The 23,428-nt window shown below is 39.3% G+C and overlaps 1 protein-coding gene across 2 annotated transcripts in view; it reads left to right on the top strand.

Annotated features, from left to right (window-relative positions):
- ESF1 (ESF1 nucleolar pre-rRNA processing protein homolog) overlaps positions 1–23,428 on the top strand; it is a 69,124-nt gene that overhangs the window by 31,863 nt on the left and 13,833 nt on the right. For both annotated transcript variants that reach the window (XM_025400548.1, XM_025400549.1), the window contains exons 10-11: positions 18,232–18,353; positions 23,319–23,406. In XM_025400548.1, coding sequence (XP_025256333.1) covers positions 18,232–18,353; positions 23,319–23,406 — 210 coding nt within the window. The remainder of the gene's footprint in view (positions 1–18,231; positions 18,354–23,318; positions 23,407–23,428) is intronic.

The raw sequence follows: 23,428 nt of genomic DNA, 5'->3' as shown, positions 1-23,428 counted from the left end.
GATCTGCCCGCCTCGGCTTCCCAAAGTGCTGGGATTACAGGCATGAGCCACCACACCCGGCCGATTTGATTTTTAAAAAGAGACTTTCCAAGAAGCTTTTTAAAAAGATTTAATGCAAAAAGCAAGGATATTTTTATACTAGTAGTTTCAGAAAGTGCTATAATTGCAATGCCTTATGAAGTTTCAGGTTAATTGATCTGGTTCCCTCCCACATCCCCCCACAGGAATCCAGTTAAAATGTGTAAATCAGCAAGATCCTCTGGTTGCAAAGATCTAGGATGATTCTGTTAATATAGTCCTTCCCGCTGTTTGCATATGTAGCCACTGTTTCTAGACCATACTGTTAATACCTTTTTTTTTTTATAACTATGCCTTAAACTTGCAGTGTGCCCCAATGGAGCTCAAGAAAAGAAAACTTGTCACATGTATTGTTTTCCCATAGCCCACAGCTATGCTGATTTGTTTGAAGTTGTGAATTCTTTGGTCTGGAAAGCAAAACTTTTGCTATTCTATTTGTGGTGGTCCTTCGTCATTCTATCTGTATTCTAACTGCCTGGCTAGTAAGCTGTCACTTTTCATTGCATGTGTTCCGTGTGTTATTTTGACAGAACTCAGTCATACTACTTGCTTTAACAGTTTCATTATTGCAAAATTGAAAAGTTGGGCCCTGATGTTATGCTGTAGGTTCTTCATAAAGTTTTGCTAGATGGATAACATAGTAACCTTTTATTACATTTTCTCACAGATACGTTTTTGAGTATAGCATCTTCGTATCTCTTCTCAAGTGTTATTTATTTATTTTTTTAAGAGACAAGATCTTGTTCTGTTGCCCAGGCTGAAATGCAGTGGTTCAGTCATGACTCCTTGTTACCCGGAACACATGGGCTCAAGCGATCCTCCTACCTCAGCCTCCCAGGCATCTAGGGCCACAAGTGTGTGCCACCATGTCTACCTAGTTCATTTTTTATTTTTTGTAGAGCTGGGCTCTTACTACGTTGCTCAGGCTGGCCCCAAAATCCTGGCCTCAAGCTGTTCTCCCTCCTTGGCCTCCCAAAGCGCTGGAATTACAGGCATGAGCCACCATGCCCTGCTTTTTGAAAGTATTGTATTAATTTGTTGTGCCAACTGGAGAACTTTCTGTCATTTAGCTTTTGAAAGCTCAGAAATACCGATAAAATTATACACAAAATAAAATCTAATTTCTACCATAGTTTCAGGTTTTGGAGCCAAGAAAAGGATAGGGCGTAAGTACTTTACTTGTTTGTTTGTTTGTTTGTTTCGAGAGGGAGTCTTGCTCTGTCTCCCAGGCTGGAGTGTAGTGGGGCTGTCTTGGCTCACTGCAACCTCTCCCTCCCGCATTCGAGCGATTCTCCTGCCTCAGCCTCCCGAGTAGCCAGTACTACAGGCACACGCCACCACACCCAGCTAATTTTTATTTATTTATTTTTTTTGTAGAGATGGGATTTTACCAAGTTAGCCAGGCTGGTCTCGAACTCCTGAACTCAGGTGATCCACCCACCTTGGCCTTCCAAAGTGCTGGGATTACAGGCGTGAGCCACAGGGCCCAGCCTAGATAGGGCATAAGTAACTTTTCTGTAGATATTTGGTTTGATACAAAATTTAATCTCACTCTGGGGCCATATTGCCATTTTGTGTCCTCTGAAAGATTTGCAACCTTTCTCAGTGTCTTTTCAGTTAGACTGTTGTAGACAGTTACTCACTGTATTCAATATGCAATGGTAATTTTTGGCATTGAGGTCTGTGGTGAAGCCAGTAAAACCTCCTGTGGCTTGAACTGGTGGCTGGGCAAACTGAATCTGCTGGTTTTATGTGGGAGTGAGAGGGTACTTTCCTTCTTCAATTTAATCTTCACTGAGGGTGGGTGGTGGGATAGCGGTCATCAAATAGCTATCAAAAGATATACCTGGCTGGGCATGGTGTCTCTGCCTGTAATCCCAGCACTTTGGGAGGACAAGGTGGGCAGATCACCTGAGGTCAGAAGTTAGAGACCAGACTGGCCAACATGATGAAACCCCGTCTCTACTAAAAATACCAAAAATTAGCCAGGCATGGTGGCTCGTGCCTATAGTCCGAGCTACTTGGGAGGCTGAGACAGGAGAATCTCTTAAACCCCGGCAAGTGGAGGTTGCAGTGAGCTGAGATCATGCCACTATACTCCAGCCTGGGTGACAGAGCAAGACCCATCTCAAAAAAATTAAAAAATAAAAAACACAAAAAAGATATATCCTTAGCTCAGTCTACTCATTCAGTGATGTGGAAAACTTTTATCTGTAAAATTCTTTAGCATGACCTTGAAAACCTGACCCTGTGTGTGCCCAAAGATGAGTAACCACTGAGTTCCCATTGGTGTTTGGAATGATGTGCTTTCTTAGTAAATTGAAGCATACACTTTGGAGGTATATGCTTTCCTAATAATTTGAAGTCTGGGCTGGGTGCGGTGGCTCACACCTGTAATCCCAGCACTTTGGGAGGCCAAGGCGGGTGGATCACAACATGGTGAAACCCTGTCCGCTACAGAAATACAAAAAAAAAAAAAAATTAACCTGGCATGATGGCAGGTGCCTGTAATCTAAGCTACTTGGGAGGCTGAGGCGGGAGAATCGGTTGAACCCAGGAGGTGTAGGTTGCAGCGAGCCGAGATCATGCCATTGCACTCCAACCTGGGCAACAGAGCAAGACTCCATCTCAAAAAAATAATAATCGCAAGTCTGTCTCTGTAGGACTTAACCACACTTTTCCTAAGCATTGTCAGCTTAGAGCGTCATAAAACATGTTTTATTTTAGGATCCCATTGCTGTAAACAGGGGAATTTTAAAAATTTAATTCTTAGATGCATAATTTTGATCCAGAAGCATTACATTTTAAAATATCCTTTGAGGGGCCGGGCGCGGTGGCTCACGCCTGTAATCCCAGCACTTTGGGAGGCCGAGGTGGGCGGATCATGAGGTCAGGAGATCAAGACCATTGTGGCTAACATGGTGAAACCCCGTCTCTACTAAAAATACAAAAAAAATTAGCCGGGCATGGTGGCGGGTGCTGTAGTCCCAGCTACTTGCGAGGCTGAGGCAGGAGAATGGCATGAACCCGGGAGTGGAGGTTTCAGTGAGCCGAGATCACGCCACTGCACTCCAGCCTGGGGGACATAGCAAGACTCCGTCTCAAAAAAAAAAAAAGATCCTTTGAGGGAGGAAGGGGAAGTTTGCACTTATTGGTTGCCTGTGCTGCATCAGGAACTATTCTGGATGCTTCATACACAATATTACATTAAATTATTCAAGGTGGTTAGTACCCCATTTGCAGAAGAGAAAACTGAGGTATAGACTTGCTTAAGATCATAAAACTAGGAGACAGAAGAACTGTCACAGATTTTTAGTAGATTCTGTCATCAGAGAATTGATAAGAATAGAAATAGAGCTTTATAAGACAAGCTGTGGAAAATGCAGTCATACCCTGTATAACAACATTTCAGTCAACGGTGGACTGCATATACAACAGTGGTCCCATAAGACTTATAGTGCAGCTGAAAAGTTCCTATCAACTAGTGCTGTCATAATGTTTTTGCACAGCACATTGCCTTTTTTATGTTTAGATACACAAATACTACTGTTGTGTTCCAGTTGCCTACAGCATTCAGTACAGTAACATGTTGTACAGGTTTGTAGCCTAGGAGCAATAGGTCATACCGTATAACCTAGATGTGTAATAAGCCATAACATCTAGGTTTGTGTAAGTATACTCTATTATGATGTTCACACAATGATAGAAAGGTCTTAACATTAGCCTGGATGTGTAGTAAGCTATACACCATCTAGGTTTGTGTAAGTATACTCAGTTTTAATGTTTGCACAACAATAAAAATGCCTAACACATTTCTCAGAAAATGTTCCATCATTAACTGACATGTGACTGTATTGAAGTTCTAAATTTTAATATTATTTTGATTCTCTATTACCCTCATTCTATATTTTCTCTCTCTCTCTCTTTTTGTTTTTTTTTTTTGAGACAGAGTCTCGCTCTGTCGTCAGGCTGCAGTGCAGTGGCACCATCTCGGTTCACTACAACCTCCACCTCCCAGGTTCAAGTGATTCTCCTGCCTCTGCCTCAGCCTCACGGGTAGCTGGGACTACAGGTGCCACGCCCATCTAATTTTTGTACTTTTAGTAGAGACGAGGTTTCACCATGTTGGCCAGGATGGTCTGTCTCTGTCTCTTGACCTTGTGATCCGCCTGCCTCGGCCTCCCAAAATGCTGGGATTACGGGCATGAGGCACTGCGCCCTGCCCTTTTTTTTTTTTTTTTTTTTTTAAATATACAACTCATTTTTCTCCGGTATACTCTTTCAAATACTGTGTAAAGGACACTGCCAGTGAAGTAGGCAGTTAATTACAAATACAAAAGTTGAAAGAGTAGGCCGGGCGCGGTGGCTCAAGCCTGTAATCCCAGCACTTTGGGAGGCCGAGTCGGGCGGATCACGAGGTCAGGTGATCGAGACCATCCTGGCTAACACTGAAACCCCGTCTCTACTAAAAAGTACAAAAAACTAGCCGGGCGAGGTGGCGGGCGCCTGTAGTCCCAGCTACTCGGGAGGCTGAGGCAGGAGAATGACGTAAACCCGGGAGGTGGAGCTTGCAGTGAGCCGAGATTGCGCCACTGCACTCCAGCCTGGTGACAGAGTGAGACTCCGTCTCAAAAAAAAAAAAAAGTTGAAAGAGTAAACCTTAAAGGATTACTCTATTTCAAGGATTCCCAACCAGCCTACCACCAGTGGATGACAAATTAGCCACAATCTTGATCCCTTTCATCCTTAGGCCCACCAGAGCCCCTAGGCTGTTTTCTTCTCTGGTTGTTTCCTCCGTTTTCTCTATCATGGTGTACAGACATTGTCATTGTGTCTACCATGTAGGAAAATGTTTGGGAAGGTACTGCTTTCTTAGTAGTTATTTGGAAAGTCTTTTTTTAAAAGTAGAGGAATTATGGTTAACTTACATAAACTCACTCAAATATGGAAGAAAATATTTAGATTGCAACAAGAAAAATCAAGTTTGAATTTAGTTGTGACTGTTATAATTGTTCTTAAATATTTGAATGCTAGGGAAATTGAAGTGTTTATCATTTCCCTTTGTTTTTTATAACAAAGAAGTTTTTGAAATTGACTTAGAAATGCTGTTTTGGTTGTACCCCAGCCTCAGTATATCCTTCTATATTCATAGCTTCTGTGGACAGGAAACTTCCAAGGAGGAAAATGATTAGGCACCCAAGTTTACAGGTGGATTTTTCAAATGCAATCTGTAGGGTCTGCTTATAATGAAATTTGGGATAGCATTAACAGTTTATTGTGATTATGGAGAGCATAGAGGCCTCGAAGTCAGAAAATTTAGGTTTAAGTTATCATTTTTGATGGGGATTAACTGACAAAGAGGCAGGTGAAAGCTGTTTAGCACACAGTTGTCAAAGGGTAAACATTCTTTTACTGTCTTTTTAAAAATGTTTATACTTCATTGTGAGGAAAAAGTCATAAAGAAATGCAATATATATGTATATATTTATATATTAAAATATGTATTTACAGTTTAAAGAAAAATAAAATGGACTGGGCGTGGTGTCTCACATCTGTAATCCCAACACTTTGGGAGGCCAAGGCAGGTAGATCACTTGAGGCCAAGAGTTCAAGACCAGCCTGGCCAACATGATGAAACCCTCATCTCTAATAAAAATGCAGAAGTTAGCCAGGCATGGTGGTATACACCTATAATCCCAGCTACTCAGGTGGCTGAGGCACAAGAATCTCTTGAGCCTGGGAGGCGGAGGTTGCAGTAATCTGAGATCATGCTACTACATTCCAGTCTGGGTGACAGAGCAAGACTCTGTCTCAAATAATAGTAATAAAAATAAAATGAGCACATATAGCCACAGACATTACCAGTGTCTGCAGTCCTCTGTGTGACTTCTCAGTTATGTGTTAATCATTCTTTTTCTTTTCTATGTAGTTTTACCACAGATACATCTATCCCTAAATAGTCTATATGTAGTTTTGTTAATTTTGAACTTTATAAAAGCATCGTCTGTGTATTCTTGTCATTTGCCTTTTTAAAATGTAAACATTCTGGGCCAGGTGTCGTGGCTCATGCTTATAATCCGAGCACTTTGGGAGGCTGAGGTGGGCAGATCACCTGAGGTCAGGAGTTCAAGACCATCCTGGCCAGCATGGTGAAACTCCGTCTTTACTAAAAAAAATACAAAAGTTAGCTGGGTTTGGTGGCAGACGCCAGTAATTCCAGCCACTTGGGAGGCTGAGGCAGGAGACCCGCTTGAAACTGGGAAGGGGAGGTTGCAGTGAGCCAAAATCGCACCATTACATTCCAGCCTGGGCCACAGAGCAAGACTCCATCTCTAAAAAATAAAAAATAAAATTAAACATTCTGTTTTTGAGAGTTAGCCATATCCATATATGTGTATATGGTTCATTCATTTTCATGGCTACAGAGAATTACATTGTATAACTATATCACAATGTATCTGTTCTATTGCTAGTTATGATACTTTATTTTGGTTATGGAACCGTGCCTTTGTGAATATTCTTGGACTTATCACGAAGATATGCATGGAATTTCTTGGATATATGTAGAATTTCTTGGTTGTAACATGCTCATAATTACCTCCACTAGGTCATGCCAAAGTGTTTTCCCAAATGCTTGTGCCATCTTATACTCTCACCAGTAGCATGAGTTCCCATAGTTCTTTATCCTTACCTTTAACTGATACTATCAGGCTTTTTCTTTTTTGCTGTTTGAGTACGTAAGTAATGATGTCTCATGGTTTTAGTATGTGTATTCCCAGATATTGAGAGTTCCTACTATGTACCTGACTCTGTTCTTGTCATGGAGTATTGAACAGAATAGACAAAGGTCCAGGCCTTCAATGGGCTCTGCATTCTATTGTGTGTGGCCTGGGGAGGAAGAGAAGTTAGTAAGAAAATAAGCAAAATATATGCTATCTCAGGTGGTGATTAAAGCTGGTGGAAACAAAAGCCTAAAGCCTACATGGGGAATAAGAAGTTTATGGTTGGGAATGAGTAGCAATTTAAATTGGACAGTCAGGGAAGGCTTCACCGAGACAGTGACACTTTAACAAAGACCTAATAGAAATGACGGTAGTCACCATGTGTTATCCTAGGAAAGAGCATTTCAGGGAGAGGAAGCAACAAATGCAAACGCCTTGAGGGGGAACATGACTGATGTATCCAGGAATGAGGCAGCCAGTGTGACTGGAACACAGTTAGCCAGGGTATGGAAAGCAGAAGATGAGGTCAGAGAGGCAGCCAAATCACAAAGGGTTTTCTACACCCCTGGATGGACTTTAGCTTTCACCCTGTGTGAGACGGGAAATGGAGATGATGTAACCTGACTTTAGTTTTTAAAGTAATACTTAGGCATTTACCTGGTTACTAATTGTTTTTCCTCATATGTGAAATGTCTATTCATGTATTCTTTATTGATTCTGATTCCTAGGAGTTCTTCATATATTCTGGGCTGGTCTTTTATCAGTAATGTGTTTTGCAGATGTCTCTTCCTGGTTTGTGATTTTACTTTATAGTGTCTTTTGAAGAACAGAAGTGTGGTATGGTCAAATTCATTAAACTTAACCTCTTTAAGTATCTCTGGTGTACATAATTGGAGTAATCATAATCTATAGATTAAGACAGTCTCTCATCAATAGTCCAGCATGGGCCTCTTTTTATTGATTGGTTTGTTTGTTTGTTATAATGAATAAGTGAACCCACCACCCACTACGAAAGCTAGAACCTTGCAATAACTTATATTTACCTGTTTGATCCTCTCCTGCCACTCTATACTTGAGGAAACCATTATCCAGATTTCAGTATTTATTCATTTACTTTCCATTGTATATAGGTTTTTAAAAATATTTAACTGACAAAGATTGAATATATTTAAGTTATACAGTGTGATTTAATATACATATACATTGTGTAATGATTACTACGTGATATTAACACATCCATCACCACCCATTCTGTACACTAGATCCCAGAACTTATTCATCTTGTAACTGAACATTCCTATTTTTTGACCAACATCTCCCCATTTTCCCCACCCTCAAGCAAGCCCTTGGCAACCACTGTTTTACTCTCTGCTTCTGAGTTTGACTTTTTTAGATTCCACATGAACTCTACTAGGTATTTATCTTTCTGTGTCTGGCTTCACCGAACATAATATGTTCTCTAGGATCATCTGTGTTGTCACAAATGGCAGGATTTTCTTTTTTGTAGCTGAATAATATTCCGTTGTATATATTTACCACTATTTATTAATTCATCTGTTGATGGACATTTAGATTGTTTCCCTATCTTGGTTATTGCGAATAATGCTGCAATGAACATAGGGGTTCAGATGTCTCTTCAAGATACTGATTTCATTTCCTTTGGATATACACCCAGAAGTGGGATTGCTGGATCTTACGGTAGTTCTGTTTTTAAGTTTTTGAGGAACCTCCATGCTGTTTTCCATATTAGCTGTACCAATTTATAATCCCACCAACAGTGTACACACCCTCACCAGCACTTGTTATCTCTTGTCTTTTTTATAATACCCATCCTAAAAACTATGAAGTAATACCTCATCATGGTTTTGATTTGCATTTCTCTGATGATTAGTGATGTTGAGCACTTTTTCATATACCTGTTGGCCATTTGTATGTCTTCTTTGGAACATTGTGTATAGTTTTATATCCTTGATAAATATTCTTAAGAGATATGGGTACATAAAAAGGAATGAAATGCTGATGCATGCTACAACATAGATGAACCTTGAAAATACTATGCTAAGTGAAAGAAGACAGTCAAAAAGACCACATACTTTATCAAAAGTATCCAGAACAAGGAAATCTATAGAGACAGAAAGTAGGCTAGTGTTTGCCACAGGAGGGAGGGTCGGGGACAGGGTTTCTTTTTGAGGAGATGAAAATGTTCTAAAATTGTGGTGATATTTGCACATATCTGTGATATTAAAGTTAACTTTGTTAATGTGGGAGGAAGTGTGGGTGTGTTTGGGATACGTTTAAATCATTTTGGGACTGATTTTTTTTTTTCACTTTATATTGCTAAGATTTATTTTGTGTAGCTGTAGGTCATCCATTTCTTTTGTTGTTTGTTTGTTTTTGTTTTTTATTTTTGTTTGTTTGTTTGTTTTGAGACGAGTCTTGCTTTGTCACCCAGGCTGGAGTGCAGTGGCGTGATCTCAGCTCACTGCAAGCTCCGCCTCCCGGGTTCACACCATTCTCCTGCCTCAGCCTCCCCAGTAGCTGGGACTATAGGCACCCGCTACCATGCGTGGTTAATTTTTTGTATTTTTAGTAGAGACAGGGTTTCACCGTGTTAGCCAGGATGGTCTTGATCTCCTGACCTCGTGATCCGCCCGCCTCAGCCTCCCAAAGTGCTGGGATTACAGGTGTGAGCCACCACACCCGGCCCATCCACTTAACTTCTATACTATAGTTTATATGTTCATTCTCCTGTCACATTTCAGTTGTTCTTAGGTATTACTATGATGAATCATGCTGTTGGGAACATTTCTATGCATGTCCCCTAGTACAGGTTTAAGTTTTTCTGGGTATTTGTGTAGGAGTATAATTGCTGAGTCATAAGGTATATGAATGTTGATTTTTTTTTTTTTTTTTTGAGACAGAGTCTCACTCTGTCGCTCAGGCTGGAGTGCAATGGCACGATCTTGGCTCACTGCAACCTCCGCCTCCTGGATTCAAGCAATTCTTTTGTCTCAGCCTCCCAAATAGCTGGGATTACGGGTGTCCGCCACCACACCCAGCTAATTTTTTGTATTTTTAGTAGAGACAGGGTTTTGCCACATTGGCCAGGCTGGTCTTGAACTCTTGACCTTAGGTAATCCACCCGCCTTGGCCTCCCAAAGTGCTGGGATTATAGGCATGAGCCACCATGCCCAACCATGAATGTTGAACTTTATGAGGGTGGTGATATTACTTGACATTTCCACCAGCAGCGTTTGATTTGCATTTCTCTTGTCACCAATGAGACTGAACATACATGTTTCCTTCTCTGTGAAATACTAGTAGATGTTTTTTGACCATTTTTCTGTTATACTGTTTGTGCTTTTCCTGTTGGCTTTTAGCAACTCTTTATTTACTTCTGATACTGATCCTTTGTCTTATATAAGACAGCAAATATCTTCTAATTTGTAATTCCTCTCTTCTCCCACTTTCTTCTGTCATCTAATGAACAAGAATACTTGATTTTAATATTGTCAGATTTATCTTTTATAGTTAATATTTTCTGTTTTATCTGAGAAACCTTTTTTTGTCCAGATGAGAAGAATGTTCCCTTTGATTTTTTACTAAAAGATGCAAGGTTTGGGACATTTAAGTCCTTGATCCATCTGGAGTCGTGTTTTTTTGATATGAGGTAGGGACCTGATTTTATCTTGTGCCATATAGAAAACCTTTTTTGTCTTTGTGGTATAATCTCTCCTTTCCTCTAGTAATCTGACATGTCACCTCTCATGTACCAGAGTTTTAGAACTGTAGGTTTGTTGCTTGACTCTGTGTTTTACTGGTCAGTTGGTCTGCCTATCCCTAGACCAGTACCACACTTCAGAAAACTGGATGAAGAACATTGATGACCACCACAGCTAGCCCACCTCTAGGCCAGTGGGTATGGGGGTTCTGTGAAGAAAACAAGCTAAAATACAACCCAACAGCAACAATTGAAAGGACTGTAGTATGCAGTATCCTTGGTAGAGAGCCAAGTTTCAATTAGAACAAGATAAAGAAAATGTTCAGAGATATAATGAGATTCTGCTGATGGTGTACTGTGAATTCCACAGAATTTAGTGGTAGAGAGTTGGCAGAGAATGGGGCAGAAGAAAGGATGTATCGTTACCTTCTAGGGATGAGAACATGGGATATTAAGGGGAACATGATGATTAGGGGCTTTTTGCAGTGACCAAAATGAATAGGGAGAAAAGGCATAAAGAGATTATTCCTAGTGGGATGATTTCTGGGGGCAGATTGTGATAGTGGGGCTGTGAATATTGAGGATTAGGGAGGGAAGAGTATTATCTTGGATGCACCAAGCCAATCCCCCTCTTAGCCTCTTTCTGGGAAGGGTCAATTTTACTGTGAGCTCACAAGACTTGTTGACTCCTGTTCAAGTCAGGAAGCCAGTGTGACTAAAAAACAAGTATTTTAATCCCTCAGGGCCCACTTTTGAATCCTGTCGGGAGACATGTGGTCTTGCCCTACAGTGCTGTCTTGGGTACCTGGCTTTGAAGATATTTTCATTGTCTTAGGTGTTCTAGAGTTGCACTCTGATGTAGGTCATTTTTTGCTTGTTAGCTTTAATCTTGCTTAAAATTAAATACCCAGAATTCTGAAGATTATCATCTTTCATTAGTTCTGAAAACTTTTCCACCATTTTCTCTTGAAGTATTACATTTTCCCAATCTTCTCTGTTTTCTCCTTCTAGAAATCCTGTTTGATACCTGTGGTACATTCTAACTCTGAATCTGGTAACTCATATTTTCCATCCCTTTGAATCTCTACAACATGCTGGGTAATTTCTTCACTTTTGTTTTTCAGTTCATTAATTCTTTCTTTACCTTTGTCTGGTGTGCTATTTATTTTTTTTTTCTAGTCTTATCCTTTTGTTAGTCTGTCTTTTAATTTCCTCTTTTGTTTTTTAAAAGTGCTGATTTATATCCTGTATCTGATAATTCCAATATTCATAGTCTTTATGGTTCTTATCGTTTGTTTCTGTTTGAAGTTTGATTGTGATCTCATTGTTCTTGAATCTTTACCTAAGGGAATTGCAGAAGCCTGGGTCAAAGTACTTCTTTTAAAAAATATTTGCCAGATGCCTAAGGGCACTTCCAATCCAACACCAATTGAAGCTAAGTTTTTGGATTGGATTATTTTGGGCCACACAAGTAGTGTGAATTCCAGCCACAAACCCAGGGGTTTGTGGTTATAAATTCTATGGGGAAAAATGTATTTTTACTTCCCTGTTTCTCCCCATAACCAAAGCCCAAACAGGCATGTGTTCTCTCTGATTTGTGGGGGGAGGAACATCACCCACTGAGAGCACCCTTAAGCATCTTGGCTTAATGTAGTGGTCTCTGCTGGGACCTCCCACTGTGATCAGGCTTCAAACTCTGTGTCTTGGCTTCTTGGCCAGCAATCCATTACAACCAAAGATCCCTATAAGACCATAGCAGATTAGTGTTTGTCCCCAAGGAAAACTCCTTGCGTCTAATCTAGTTTAATATTTCTGTTTGAAATATTCTGTTTGAGCTTTCTTACTGTGACTGGATTCCAAGAAATTCCTTTTGTTTCCTTACATTTAAAAGTTTTCATTTATTTTCTACCTTGTCTGTAAACATGTATAAAAATAACAATAGAACAAGTAGTTCTTCAGTCTTCTTTGCCATAAACTAATTAGCAGAATGGCTTCGCCAGACTTGGCCAGAATTTTAGTTTGTCAGTACTAGGATAGCTTGATATTGTGTACATTGTGATTACAAACTACTCGAAAGGCAAAGAAAACATACAAATAAAGTACAGGCAAATACAGGAAACAATAGCTCCCTAATGAGGCCCAAATGTTGTTTTGTATTTGAAGTTAGTTTTTAAGAATATTTGATTCTAAGAAGGGGCAGGTTGATTTACAGTAAACTGAATATGATTGTAAATGGAAGATATCATTTCAAGGGAAGGTAAAAGGCGATTTGGAAGAAGAATATGATAAGCCTAAATTCAAGACAAATGTAAAACAATTTCTACCCAGTTAAATAGCTTTTAGACAATCAGCAACAAAAAAAAGTATTAACACGTGTTCATTCATCGCATACCTTGGGCATATTTTTTATGGATACTTCATTGAATGTTTTGGAAGATATAGAATTGAGGGTTATATGAGAAGCAATCACCTATTCTAAGCAGCTTCCTGTACCCTTATCCTTATTATCCTATGACTGTGTGTGGTGTTTCCATATAACACTATTCTCATAGTGTTAAGTGCACCCAAAGAGTATTTGTTGGCTCTGGCTGATTGGCCATTTACGCTATTTACTATTGTTCACAAGGCTAGTTGTTATTTTACTTTTTAATTTTATGCATTGTTGTTCCTAGACTGTAAGGTTGGGAACAAATTTGACTAATTTTTTTATTTTTATTTGCTCTTTTATTCAGCAGACATTTATAAGGTGTGTGCTGTATGTCACACCTTTCACTGGCCACTAGAGTTACCGTCAAGAGAAGAACAGGCTATGACCTTTGCCCTCATGGAGCTTGCAACCTATTAATAATAATTTTTAAAATTCCACAAATAAATATATAATTGCAACTGTGACAAGTGCTAGAGAATAGAAGACCATGGTACTGTAAGAGTTTAGGAGAGCCTGGGCATGGTGGCTTGTGCCTGTAATCCCAACACTTTCGGAGGCTGAGGCAGGAGGATAATTTGAGCCCAGGAGTTCAAGACTAGCCTGGGCAACATAGTGAGACTTACATCTCTACGAAAAGTAAAATAAATTAGCTGGGTATGGTGATGTACACTTGTGGTCCTGCTACTCAGGAGGCTGAGGTGGGAGGATTGCCTGTGCCTGGGAGGTCAAGGCTGCAGTGAGCTGTGATTGCACTACGGCACTCCAGCCTGGGCAACAGAGCAAGACCCTGTCTCAAAAAAAAAAAAAAAAAAGAAAGGTTTAGGAGAGAGGGATTTACAGAAGTTCATACAAGAAATTGTGAGATCCTGAACCAAGTTCAAAACACTTCAGATCTTCACATTTCTTATTTGAAAGATTGATCACTTGGTTTATCCAATATGCTTTAAGGATATCCTATGCACATAGTCACCCTACTTTACCAGGGAGGAAAAAATGGCCCTGGCAAAGATCCCATTAACTTTTCTGGACCAAATATCCTGTGACCCCTGTTATGAGAGTGAATGTGTCGTTCCTTCTCCCCAAACCATTGTAGTGGAGAGTTTGAAGGAGTGCCTTTGATGACACATTCCTCAGGGCATGGCCAGTGGTTTATCTCTAAGAAGCCTTATAATCGGCCAAGCGTGGTGGCTCATGCTTGTAATCCCAGCACTTTGGGAGGCCGAGGTGGGTGGATCACCTGAGGTCAGGAGTTCAAGACCAGCCTGGCCAACATGGTGAACACCATCTCTTCTAAAAATACAAAAAGAAATTAGCCAGGTGTGGTGGCGTGCACCTATAATCCCAGCTACTAGGGAGGCTGAGACAGGAAAATCACTTGAACCTGGGAGGTGGAGGTTACAGTGAGCCAAGGTTTTGCCATTGCACTCCAGCCTGGGTGACAGAGCAAGACTATGTCTCAAAAAAAAGCCTTATAATCAAAGTGGATTCCAAATTTGGAGTTTTGGTGGCAGTGGTGATGGCTGGTTAGATTTCAAAAGCTACTTTTGGAATTGAGTGTTACACAGTCAGATTTAAATAAAGAGCGCTAGTTTCAGCCTGTATCAGAAATGTTTAAATGTACATTTTGTTTTTATGACCAAAACCAATTATAGTACCTAGTGGAGTTATTTTAAGTTACTCATCTCCTGCCCTTTGAAGACTTTTCAGATATTTTAAATGAATAAGGTAGGAGGAATTTATACTGTTATTTTTGTGGGTTTTGCAAGGATATTTAATATTTTTATATGTATGCAAACTGCCAGAATAATTCTCAGTGGATTGTGCTTAAATTGTTATTGTCATAATTGAGTCATCTATGTTTGTGGTTGACTTTGAGAGAGATTTTTGCCCCTTACTTGTAGAATTATTGATGTTATTTTTAACTAATTCAAAAGTCCTTGGATATGCACTTAAAATTTTTTGACAAATTTGTGCAAAACTAAAAATAGTTATAATGAAGTTGTTTTTCAGTCACATAGTGGCTGCTCTCAGAGGCTAAAACTATCTCTGAAGAATGTTCTTGTACTTATGCCAAGAGGCTTCTGGGATGGGCATATTTTTAAGAACTTAGAACATAAACAACTGTGATCTGTGGTAAGAGATTTAAATGACCTCATGATGACAACAAGAACAAAGCATTTTTTAAGTTATCATGGTGGTGGGTGCATTTATTTCCATGTGTTTCTTATGCTACTATTTGGGTGTATTAAGTGAGAGCCAGGCAAAAAAATTACAGACTGTATTGAACTGAAGATACTGTTTCTTTATTGTTATAAACAAAGTACCAGAAAAACATTATTTCCTAAGAGTAAACATTTCATGAATTATTTTAGAGCTATAGGTCCTTTTCTTTTTTTGTTTTTAACCACATGAACCACTTGGGGATGAAGGCCATTATTTCGATCCTAAAGTTTTGATTCATTTTCTGTTGGAGAGAATATATTCCAAACATGAAAGATCAAACAGTTGGCTTGAAATAAGAGTCCCTCCTTTAAGACAGATCAATTAAGTGTTTATTAAGTATTTACTATGTGTCTGGCACTATGCTAAATATTATGGAATACTAAAGAAGGTGACTTTAAGCTGCTTTTGGTCTAGTTAGAAGAAAGGACTGCTCAGATGAAACTTATAAATTAAGAAGACATTATGTAATCAAGCACCAAATAAGATACCATCACTTATGTGGTTCAAATATTGACATAGCCCTTTTTTTTAGAAATGATTTTTAATCATTGTCTAGAACAGTGATTCTTAACTACAGGTAATTTTGCCCCCCAAGAGGATATTTGGCAATGTCTGGAGACATTTTTGATTGTTAACACCTGGGGCTACTAGCATCTAGTGGATAACCAGAGATACTGCTAAATAACTTCCAATGTACAGGATAGCCCGTCACAACAAAGAATTATCTGGTCCAAAATAACAATAATGCTGAAATTGAGAAAATTTCTGATGTAGAACCTACAAATGTCAATGCTGGTAATCTTCAAAGTTATGGTAATTGACTTTCATCTTCCCCCAGGCTAGACCTGTTCAGCTCCTATAAATGTTCTTTACCTTAAGCCCTTGGATCATTACACAGAGATGATCTTTGGATATCATAAACCTCCTGAACTTTGCATGCAAGTTTTTCCAGTACAGTGCTAGAGAGAGAGTCCATAACTTTTATCAAAATCTCATGCTATCCATGCCTCCAAAAAAGGTTGAGACACATCAACCCAGTCCTCTAGTCACCTGAGAGACAACAACACAGAACCCTCCTTAGCATCGTGGTGATTTAGAAGAAGAGCTTGGATCAAAATCAGAAAATAACGTTTTTGGTGAAAAAATTTCTGTATTTAGTATTTTGAAGTAATAAAATCTTAATGCATGAGGAAATTATAGTAGGATACTTTCAAAGATTATTGAACATCATATGTAATGATATATTACTGTACATTTAAAATTTGAGACTGAACTGATTGTGTGTTCACCTACAGGTAGAATACATAAATTATTTTGTTATTCGAAATCAACTTGTTTTATCAGAATTTGCTGCTTTCTCTCAAATGAAGATCCCAGTTTACTTTTCTTAGATGCTGTTTATCTGTTGAATCAGAGATCTAAACATGGTTTTATATTACACATTTCTCCTGAAAACTATTTACTAAAGTGAATTATGTTTTTCTCATAAGAAACATTTTTAAATTGAGAATTACGTTCTGATTTTGCATCCTGTAAGTTAGAGATCCTAACAGCAGTATGTCATAAAAACAAATCTATGTTACCTTGGGTGTGTAGGTTAACATTAATACTTTTCTAAGCTATAGAAATTTGGAGATTAAGTGTTGGGTTAAAAACCAAGGAAGGTCTTAGAGATCTATTTCAGCTGTTTGAAACTCTTTGAAGCTCAAGGCCCAAAAGCACTACTTTTAGTTGTTTTATATATTTTTACTTCTACCAAATGTTTTGAGGGGGAAAAATCAGTGCACGTGGGAGGAAAGGGTTGCATACTTCTGATCCAAACCATTCATTTTGCAGATAAGGAACCAGAGGCCCAGAGTTTTAGATTTTATTATTGGGCTATATATTTCTTCATTCTGTAAGTCAAACTAGCATTTTAGGTGTATCTGATAATAGTTGAGAGGATGACCAGGAATTCAAAATTTAGCTGTGCAGCTTCCTACCTCCATGTTCTTAGACAAATTGCTACATGTTCTCAGTCTCTATATACTCATAAGCAAAAGAGAATTATATTTAGTATAGTTTCTACTTTCTTAGAATTTAGAATGTGTCTGAGAAGATGATCCGGATTGATCACGTCTCATTTTTTTTAATGAATTTTGTGTCATCTAAATATTTGAAGATCCACCCAAGTATGTCCTCTAAACACTACTACAAAATAAAAAACATCTTTATTATCAAAGGGGACAGCACAGTATTTACATTTCCTTTACTTTGGCAATAATGAGGGTCTTTGTAAACTGATAGATCAGCCTTAGGGCTTTTTCTCCCACCTTCTTACCCCCTCTCATTATTGCATAAGATACCTAGAAACGTGAATCAGGAACAGCAGATCATAGGAAGAAAGACTTTTTGAGATGAAATATAAGAGCAAGTAGCAGCATTGAAAGAACTAAACCATATGAAATAGAATGTGAACTTGGTGATCCTTTTGATCTTTTCTATGTGGCCTCACAAGAGTGCTTGAGAAAAGATTGAGAATCCTTTGCTCATGGGATAGTTCAACAGGGATTCCTTACTAAACAATTTTTGTTCAAAACCAGTAGTTTGCAGAGAACACAGGCTTTCACTTGGATGACAGAAGCACGTGGGGTAATTAAAGACAAGAGAAGCCACTTGTCTTTTGCTACAAAAATTAATTAGTATCCTGAGAAGAATTAGTTCAGAAGTTTTCTTAGCATCTCAAAACAAAAAAGTTTAGAGAAATGAAGCCTGAGCCTAAATACAGTGTTTTTCTTTAGTGGCTTGACCATGTATCAAGTTGCTAGGTTTGTTTGGTGGTTTGTTTTGATTTTGTTTGGTTAGGTTTATTGTTGTTTGTTATTAGGAAATAACTTTTGTACAAGTTGGTCCTATGTCACTGTATGATATTGGGGTATTACAGATATTTACCATTGCATGTTATCTTTGTTACTCTACTAAATATGCGTAAATTATATTTTTCTTTGTAAATTATATGTTTAAGTGATTGCCAGACAATAAGACATTTTAAGCTAAACTATTTGGATTTTTTCCCTCAGGTCTTAAAGAAAGTGCAGAAGAGATGGTCAAGAACAAATTGGAAGGAAAAGATAAACTGACCCCTTGGGAACAATTTTTAGAGAAAAAGAAAGAGAAAAAAAGGCTGAAAAGGAAACAGAAGGTATCAGCGATAATTATGACCAAATGTTTGTTGAATACCAACCATGTATCAGATGGTACCAGGTGCTTGGGATCCATTATCTCAAAATGTAACCACTCACTGAAGTAGGCCTTGTCATCATCCCAATTTTAAGAAAGAGGAAAGTGAGAATGCAGTAAGTTAAGTATTTTCAGCATGGCCACCTAATGGCATGCAAAGCCTGGTCACAGTCCAGAGCCACTTCAACTGCTGCATTCTGACATTTTACATTTACATGCCACCTACATAAAACATATAGTTCAGTTAATATCTAGATACAAGCAGTATGATTCTGTTCGGTGTTTCTGAGCAAAAGAGGTACATACAGACTTTTTTTCCTTGAGGATATGTGCACATAGAGGTTTTTAACATGAGTGAAATTATGCCATACTTTCCATCTCTCAACCTGCATTTTCGCCTTGCAATATTATCTTATGGCTCATCCATCACCTTATTGTCATTAAATTCCTTTATCAAGAGTATTTCCTGGGCGGGTGCGGTGGCTCATGCTTGTAATCCCTACACTTTGGGAAGCCAAGTCAGGTGGATCACCTAAGGTCAGGAGTTCGAGACCAGCATGGCCAATATGGCAAAACCCCGTCTCTACTAAAAATACAAAAATTAGCTGGGCGTGGTATCACGCATCTGTAATCCCAGCTACTTGGGAGGCTGAAGCAGGCGAATCACTTGAACCCCAGGAGGTGGAGGTTACAGTGAGCCAAGATTGCACCACTGCTCCCCAACCTGGGCGACAGGGCAAGACTCTGTCTCAAAAAAAAAAAAAAGAGTATTTCCTCTGTGTTAACATGGTGTCTGTGGACAATATGATTTGACTCACGTTGTTCAGGGAATAACATCTTTTCCAGAGTTTTCCAGAGTTCTCAGTAATAGCACAGATCACTTAGGTTTTTGCCACTAAAAATGCTCTTGTCACTGAAATGCAGCATTCTGGCGGTGGTGTGCCTTAGAGCATTATCACTGATAATGACAAAATTTTGCAACTTGGGGCATCTTAAAATTATTAATTCTAGTCCAACCCTGTTTTACAATTGAAAAAAAAATTAGCTGATTAATCTGAGGTTACACAGCATACCAGTGGCCAAGCTGAGACCAGAATCCACAATTACTCAGACCAGTGTTCTTTCTTCTGTTCTCTACTATACTGTTTCTATACTGTGTCTTCTTATAATGTTTTTGGTACAGCTTTGACTTTTAGTGCTGTAAAAGTAGAGAGATGCAAAGCTGAGTGATGCAGTGGAGTAATTTTTATACTTCTATTGTAGTCAGTGTTTGTGGAAATGGATAGTAAAATGGAGAAATTGGGTGTTTTGGGAAAAATTCTGTCAGACTGTGTTTTTATTCTGCTCTCACATTACAGCTGTCAACACAGAAGAAGACTTCTGTGACCAAATGGGTAGGGAGATTTCTCCACACACTAATCAATGGACACCAAGTGGGTGTCCTCCAATTCCAACACTACCTGGAGATAGTTTCAGATCCCATAGGTTGGAGGCTCAGTCCCCAAGACTGTGTCCACCCTTTCAGCCACCAGTCCGACGTCTGAACATCCAGAATTTCTGACTGACTGGCTTTAAGTTGGGGTTCTCATGACCCCCTCTTTAGGTTCAGTTAATTTGCTGGAGTGGCCACAGACCTCAGGGAAACACACACATTTGCTGGTTTATCATAAAGGATATTACAAAGGATACAGAGGAAATAGGGTAAGGTATGGGGAAGGGGTGTGGAGCTTCCATGCCTCTGTGGGCACTCCACCCTCCAGGAACCTCCATGTGTCTGGCTACCCAGAAGCTCTGTGAACTCGTTTCTCTTGGTTTTTTATGGAAGCTTCGTGATGCCAGCATTCCTTTTCCACAGAGTACAGGGCAGGACTCTGTCTGGGGAAGGTCTTAAGATACACAGTCAGAAAGGGGAGGGAAGAGTACAGTCCTGCCCTTAAGACCGAACACAAAGGACTATAGCAAGGGCTAAGGAACTTACGAGCCAGAACCCATGTATGAAAACAATATACATGTAACACCACATGGGGTAAGAGCCCTGCTCCCATTGATGTGCTGACGAACTCTCTTCTTCCCTAGAACTCCTTTTCAAACTCAGTAGGCTGCAAAATATCTTTTAAATGAAATAACTCCACAAATGTTAAGTTATCTGTTTACTGGAAATGTCTCAAGTGGGCCCTTATGGGGTCAATAAAGTAGTCACTCTGAGAATTGTAGCAGCTATTCTGTTTGATTTTCATTTGCAGGGAGCTTCGAGCTTATGCTTTTACTTTTTCCGTTCATTTGGGCTGAGTCTGGACTCGTTTGTCAGCAGCATTCAAAATATATTGTTGAATGTCCAGGGTGTTCTATACCCTACAATACTCAGTACTGGACTTGACTCCAACAGATCCTTTCCGACTCCACGGGTTCTTTGTATATAGAAGAGTTTCAAGAATTTTCTTCAAGTTAAAAATATTTTTGCCCCTTTGTTCCTCAGTGGTTTCAATTTTGATACTGAAAAATTATGACTGAAGAAATGAATACATGTTTTATGCCATGTTATCTAGTATTTTGATCTAGCGGTTGTTTAGATCTATAAAGCAGTTAAAGAAATGTGTGAGTAGATACATAGCAAATATTCTTCATTGAAAGTATGGTACTGCTGAATCCATATAATAGTTTGGTAAAAAAAAAAAAAAATTCTTAGAAGCACTTGTTCTGGCTGGGCACGGTGGCTCATGCCTGTAAACCCGGCAGTTTGGGAGGCCAAGGTGGGCTGATCACGAGGTCAGGAGATCGAGACCATCCTGGCTAACACAGTGAAACCCTGTCTCTACTAAAAATACAAAAAAATTAGCTGGGCATGGTGGCGGGCGCCTGTGGTCCCAGCTACTCAGGAGGCTGAGGCAGGAGAATGGCGTGAACCCAGGAAGTGGAGCTTGCAGTGAGCCGAGATTGTGCCACTGCACTCCAGCCTGGGCAACAGAGCAAGACTCCATCTCAAAAAAAAAAAAAAAAGAAGCACTTGTTCTTGGCTGGGCGTGGTGGCTCACGCCTGTAATCCCGGCACTTTGGGAGACTGAGGCAGGTGGATCACCTAAGGTCAGGAGTTCAAGACCAGCCTGCCCAACATGGTGAAACCCGTCTCTACTAAAAATACAAAAAATTAGCCGGGTGTGGTGGCAGACGCCTGTAATCCCAGCTACATGGGAGGCTGAGGCAGGAGAATCACTTGAACCTGGGAGTCAGAGGTTGCAGTGATCTGAGATCACGCCACTACACTCCAGCCTGGGCGACATGAGTGAAACTCTGTCTCAAAAAAAAAAAAACCAGAAGCACTTGTTCTTAAAAGGACATTAATGTCAAAATAAATACTCTTTAGGGCTTGAGTGGTTCTTTTTGCATGCAGGATGTTTAGCAATAATGGCATTCTAAATATTTTTGTTTAAATGGCTAGAGATGTTTTAGATTCCTAGAGATAAATTCAGTCTGGTTAGCCTGATCTTAGTTCACATATGTTCTATTTATTTTATAGATTTGATTGCTGTATTTAAATTTGCTAATTTAGTAAAGAGTCTATTCAAATTAGATTAGGAAAAATTTAACCAGCAAACTTACTTAAAAATAGCCTGACAGTTTTTAGGGGTAGCTTATAGATAAAACAAGATAATTGTTAAAGTTGGGAGATGAGAACAGAGGGTTCATTACATTGTCCTAAACAACTTTTATGTCTGTTTTAAATTTTCATAATAAAAATTATTTTCTTTAATTAACCAACAAATAAATTGTTGTAACTAGTAATTTAAGAGATAATTCACAATGCACTATTTCGAGTTATTCAGTCACTGTCATTTTTCAGTTTTATGAGAGAAAAGGCCACCTCTCATTACTGATCACCCATCTAATAGTATTCTTCTTCAGATCTTCCCCTTCAAATGTTTGCATCACTTTGTCTCTCCTAACCCTTCCTATCTTGAATTATTTTTATTTATGTATTTGTCTATTTATGTGTTTATGTGTCTGATTTCCTTTAATAGATGGTAAAATTTTTGAGGGCAGAAACCATGTATCTGATAACTTCCATTTCTCCCAAAAGGCTTACATGGTTTCCTGCATTTATTAAGTATTCTATATTTTTTTGTTTGTTTGTTTGTTTGTTTTGAGATGGAGTCTCGCCCTGTTGCGAGGCTGGAGCGTGGTTGCACCATCTTGGCTCACTGCAACCTCTGCCTCCTGGGTTCAAGCGATTCTCCTGCCTCGCCTGCCAAGTAGCTGGGATTAGAGGTGCCCGCCACCATGCCTGGCTAACTTTTATATTTTTAGTAGAGACAGGGTTTCGCCTTGTTGTCCAGGCTGGTCTCGAACTCCTGACTTCAAGTGATCTGCTCACCTCAGCTTCTCAAAGTGCTGGGATTACAGACGTGAGCCACTGCGTCCAGCCTCTGTAATTATTTGTTGAACAAACAGAATAATTTAGGTGGGAGTTGCTTATAAACTGGTCCATTTAAAAACTGGTTTACTTTTTTATTATTATTATTATTATTTTTTGAGACGGAGTCTCGCTCTGTTGCTTAGGCTAGAGTGCAGTGGCACGATCTTGGCTCACCACAACCTCCGCCTCCTGGGTTCAAGTGATTCTCCTGCCTCAGCCTCCTGAGTAGCTGGGACTACAAGTGTGCACCACCATGCATGGCTAATTTTTTTGTAGTTTTAGTAGAGATGGGGTTTCACTGTGTTGGCCAGGCTGGTCTCGAACTCCTTACCTCGTGATCCACCCGCTTTGGCCTCCCGAAGTGCTGAGATTACAGGCCTGAGCCACCACGCTTGGCCACTGGTTTACTTTTAGATTGAACTACTTGGTTTAAAAAAAATGCATAGTTTTTCTTGGTATACATTTATTATAATTCTTATAATAATGAAATTTTGTATTTTTATATTCAACTTTAAGGCTCTTGCTGAAGAGGCCAGTGAGGAGGAACTTCCCTCTGATGTTGATTTGAATGACCCATACTTTGCTGAAGAAGTTAAAAAAATAGGTAAGCCAGCTCATATCTGTAG

Source organism: Theropithecus gelada, chromosome 10 (genome assembly GCF_003255815.1).
Source record: "Theropithecus gelada isolate Dixy chromosome 10, Tgel_1.0, whole genome shotgun sequence".
Lineage (NCBI taxonomy): Eukaryota > Metazoa > Chordata > Mammalia > Primates > Cercopithecidae > Theropithecus > Theropithecus gelada.
This window is presented reverse-complemented; position numbering and strand designations above follow the sequence as displayed.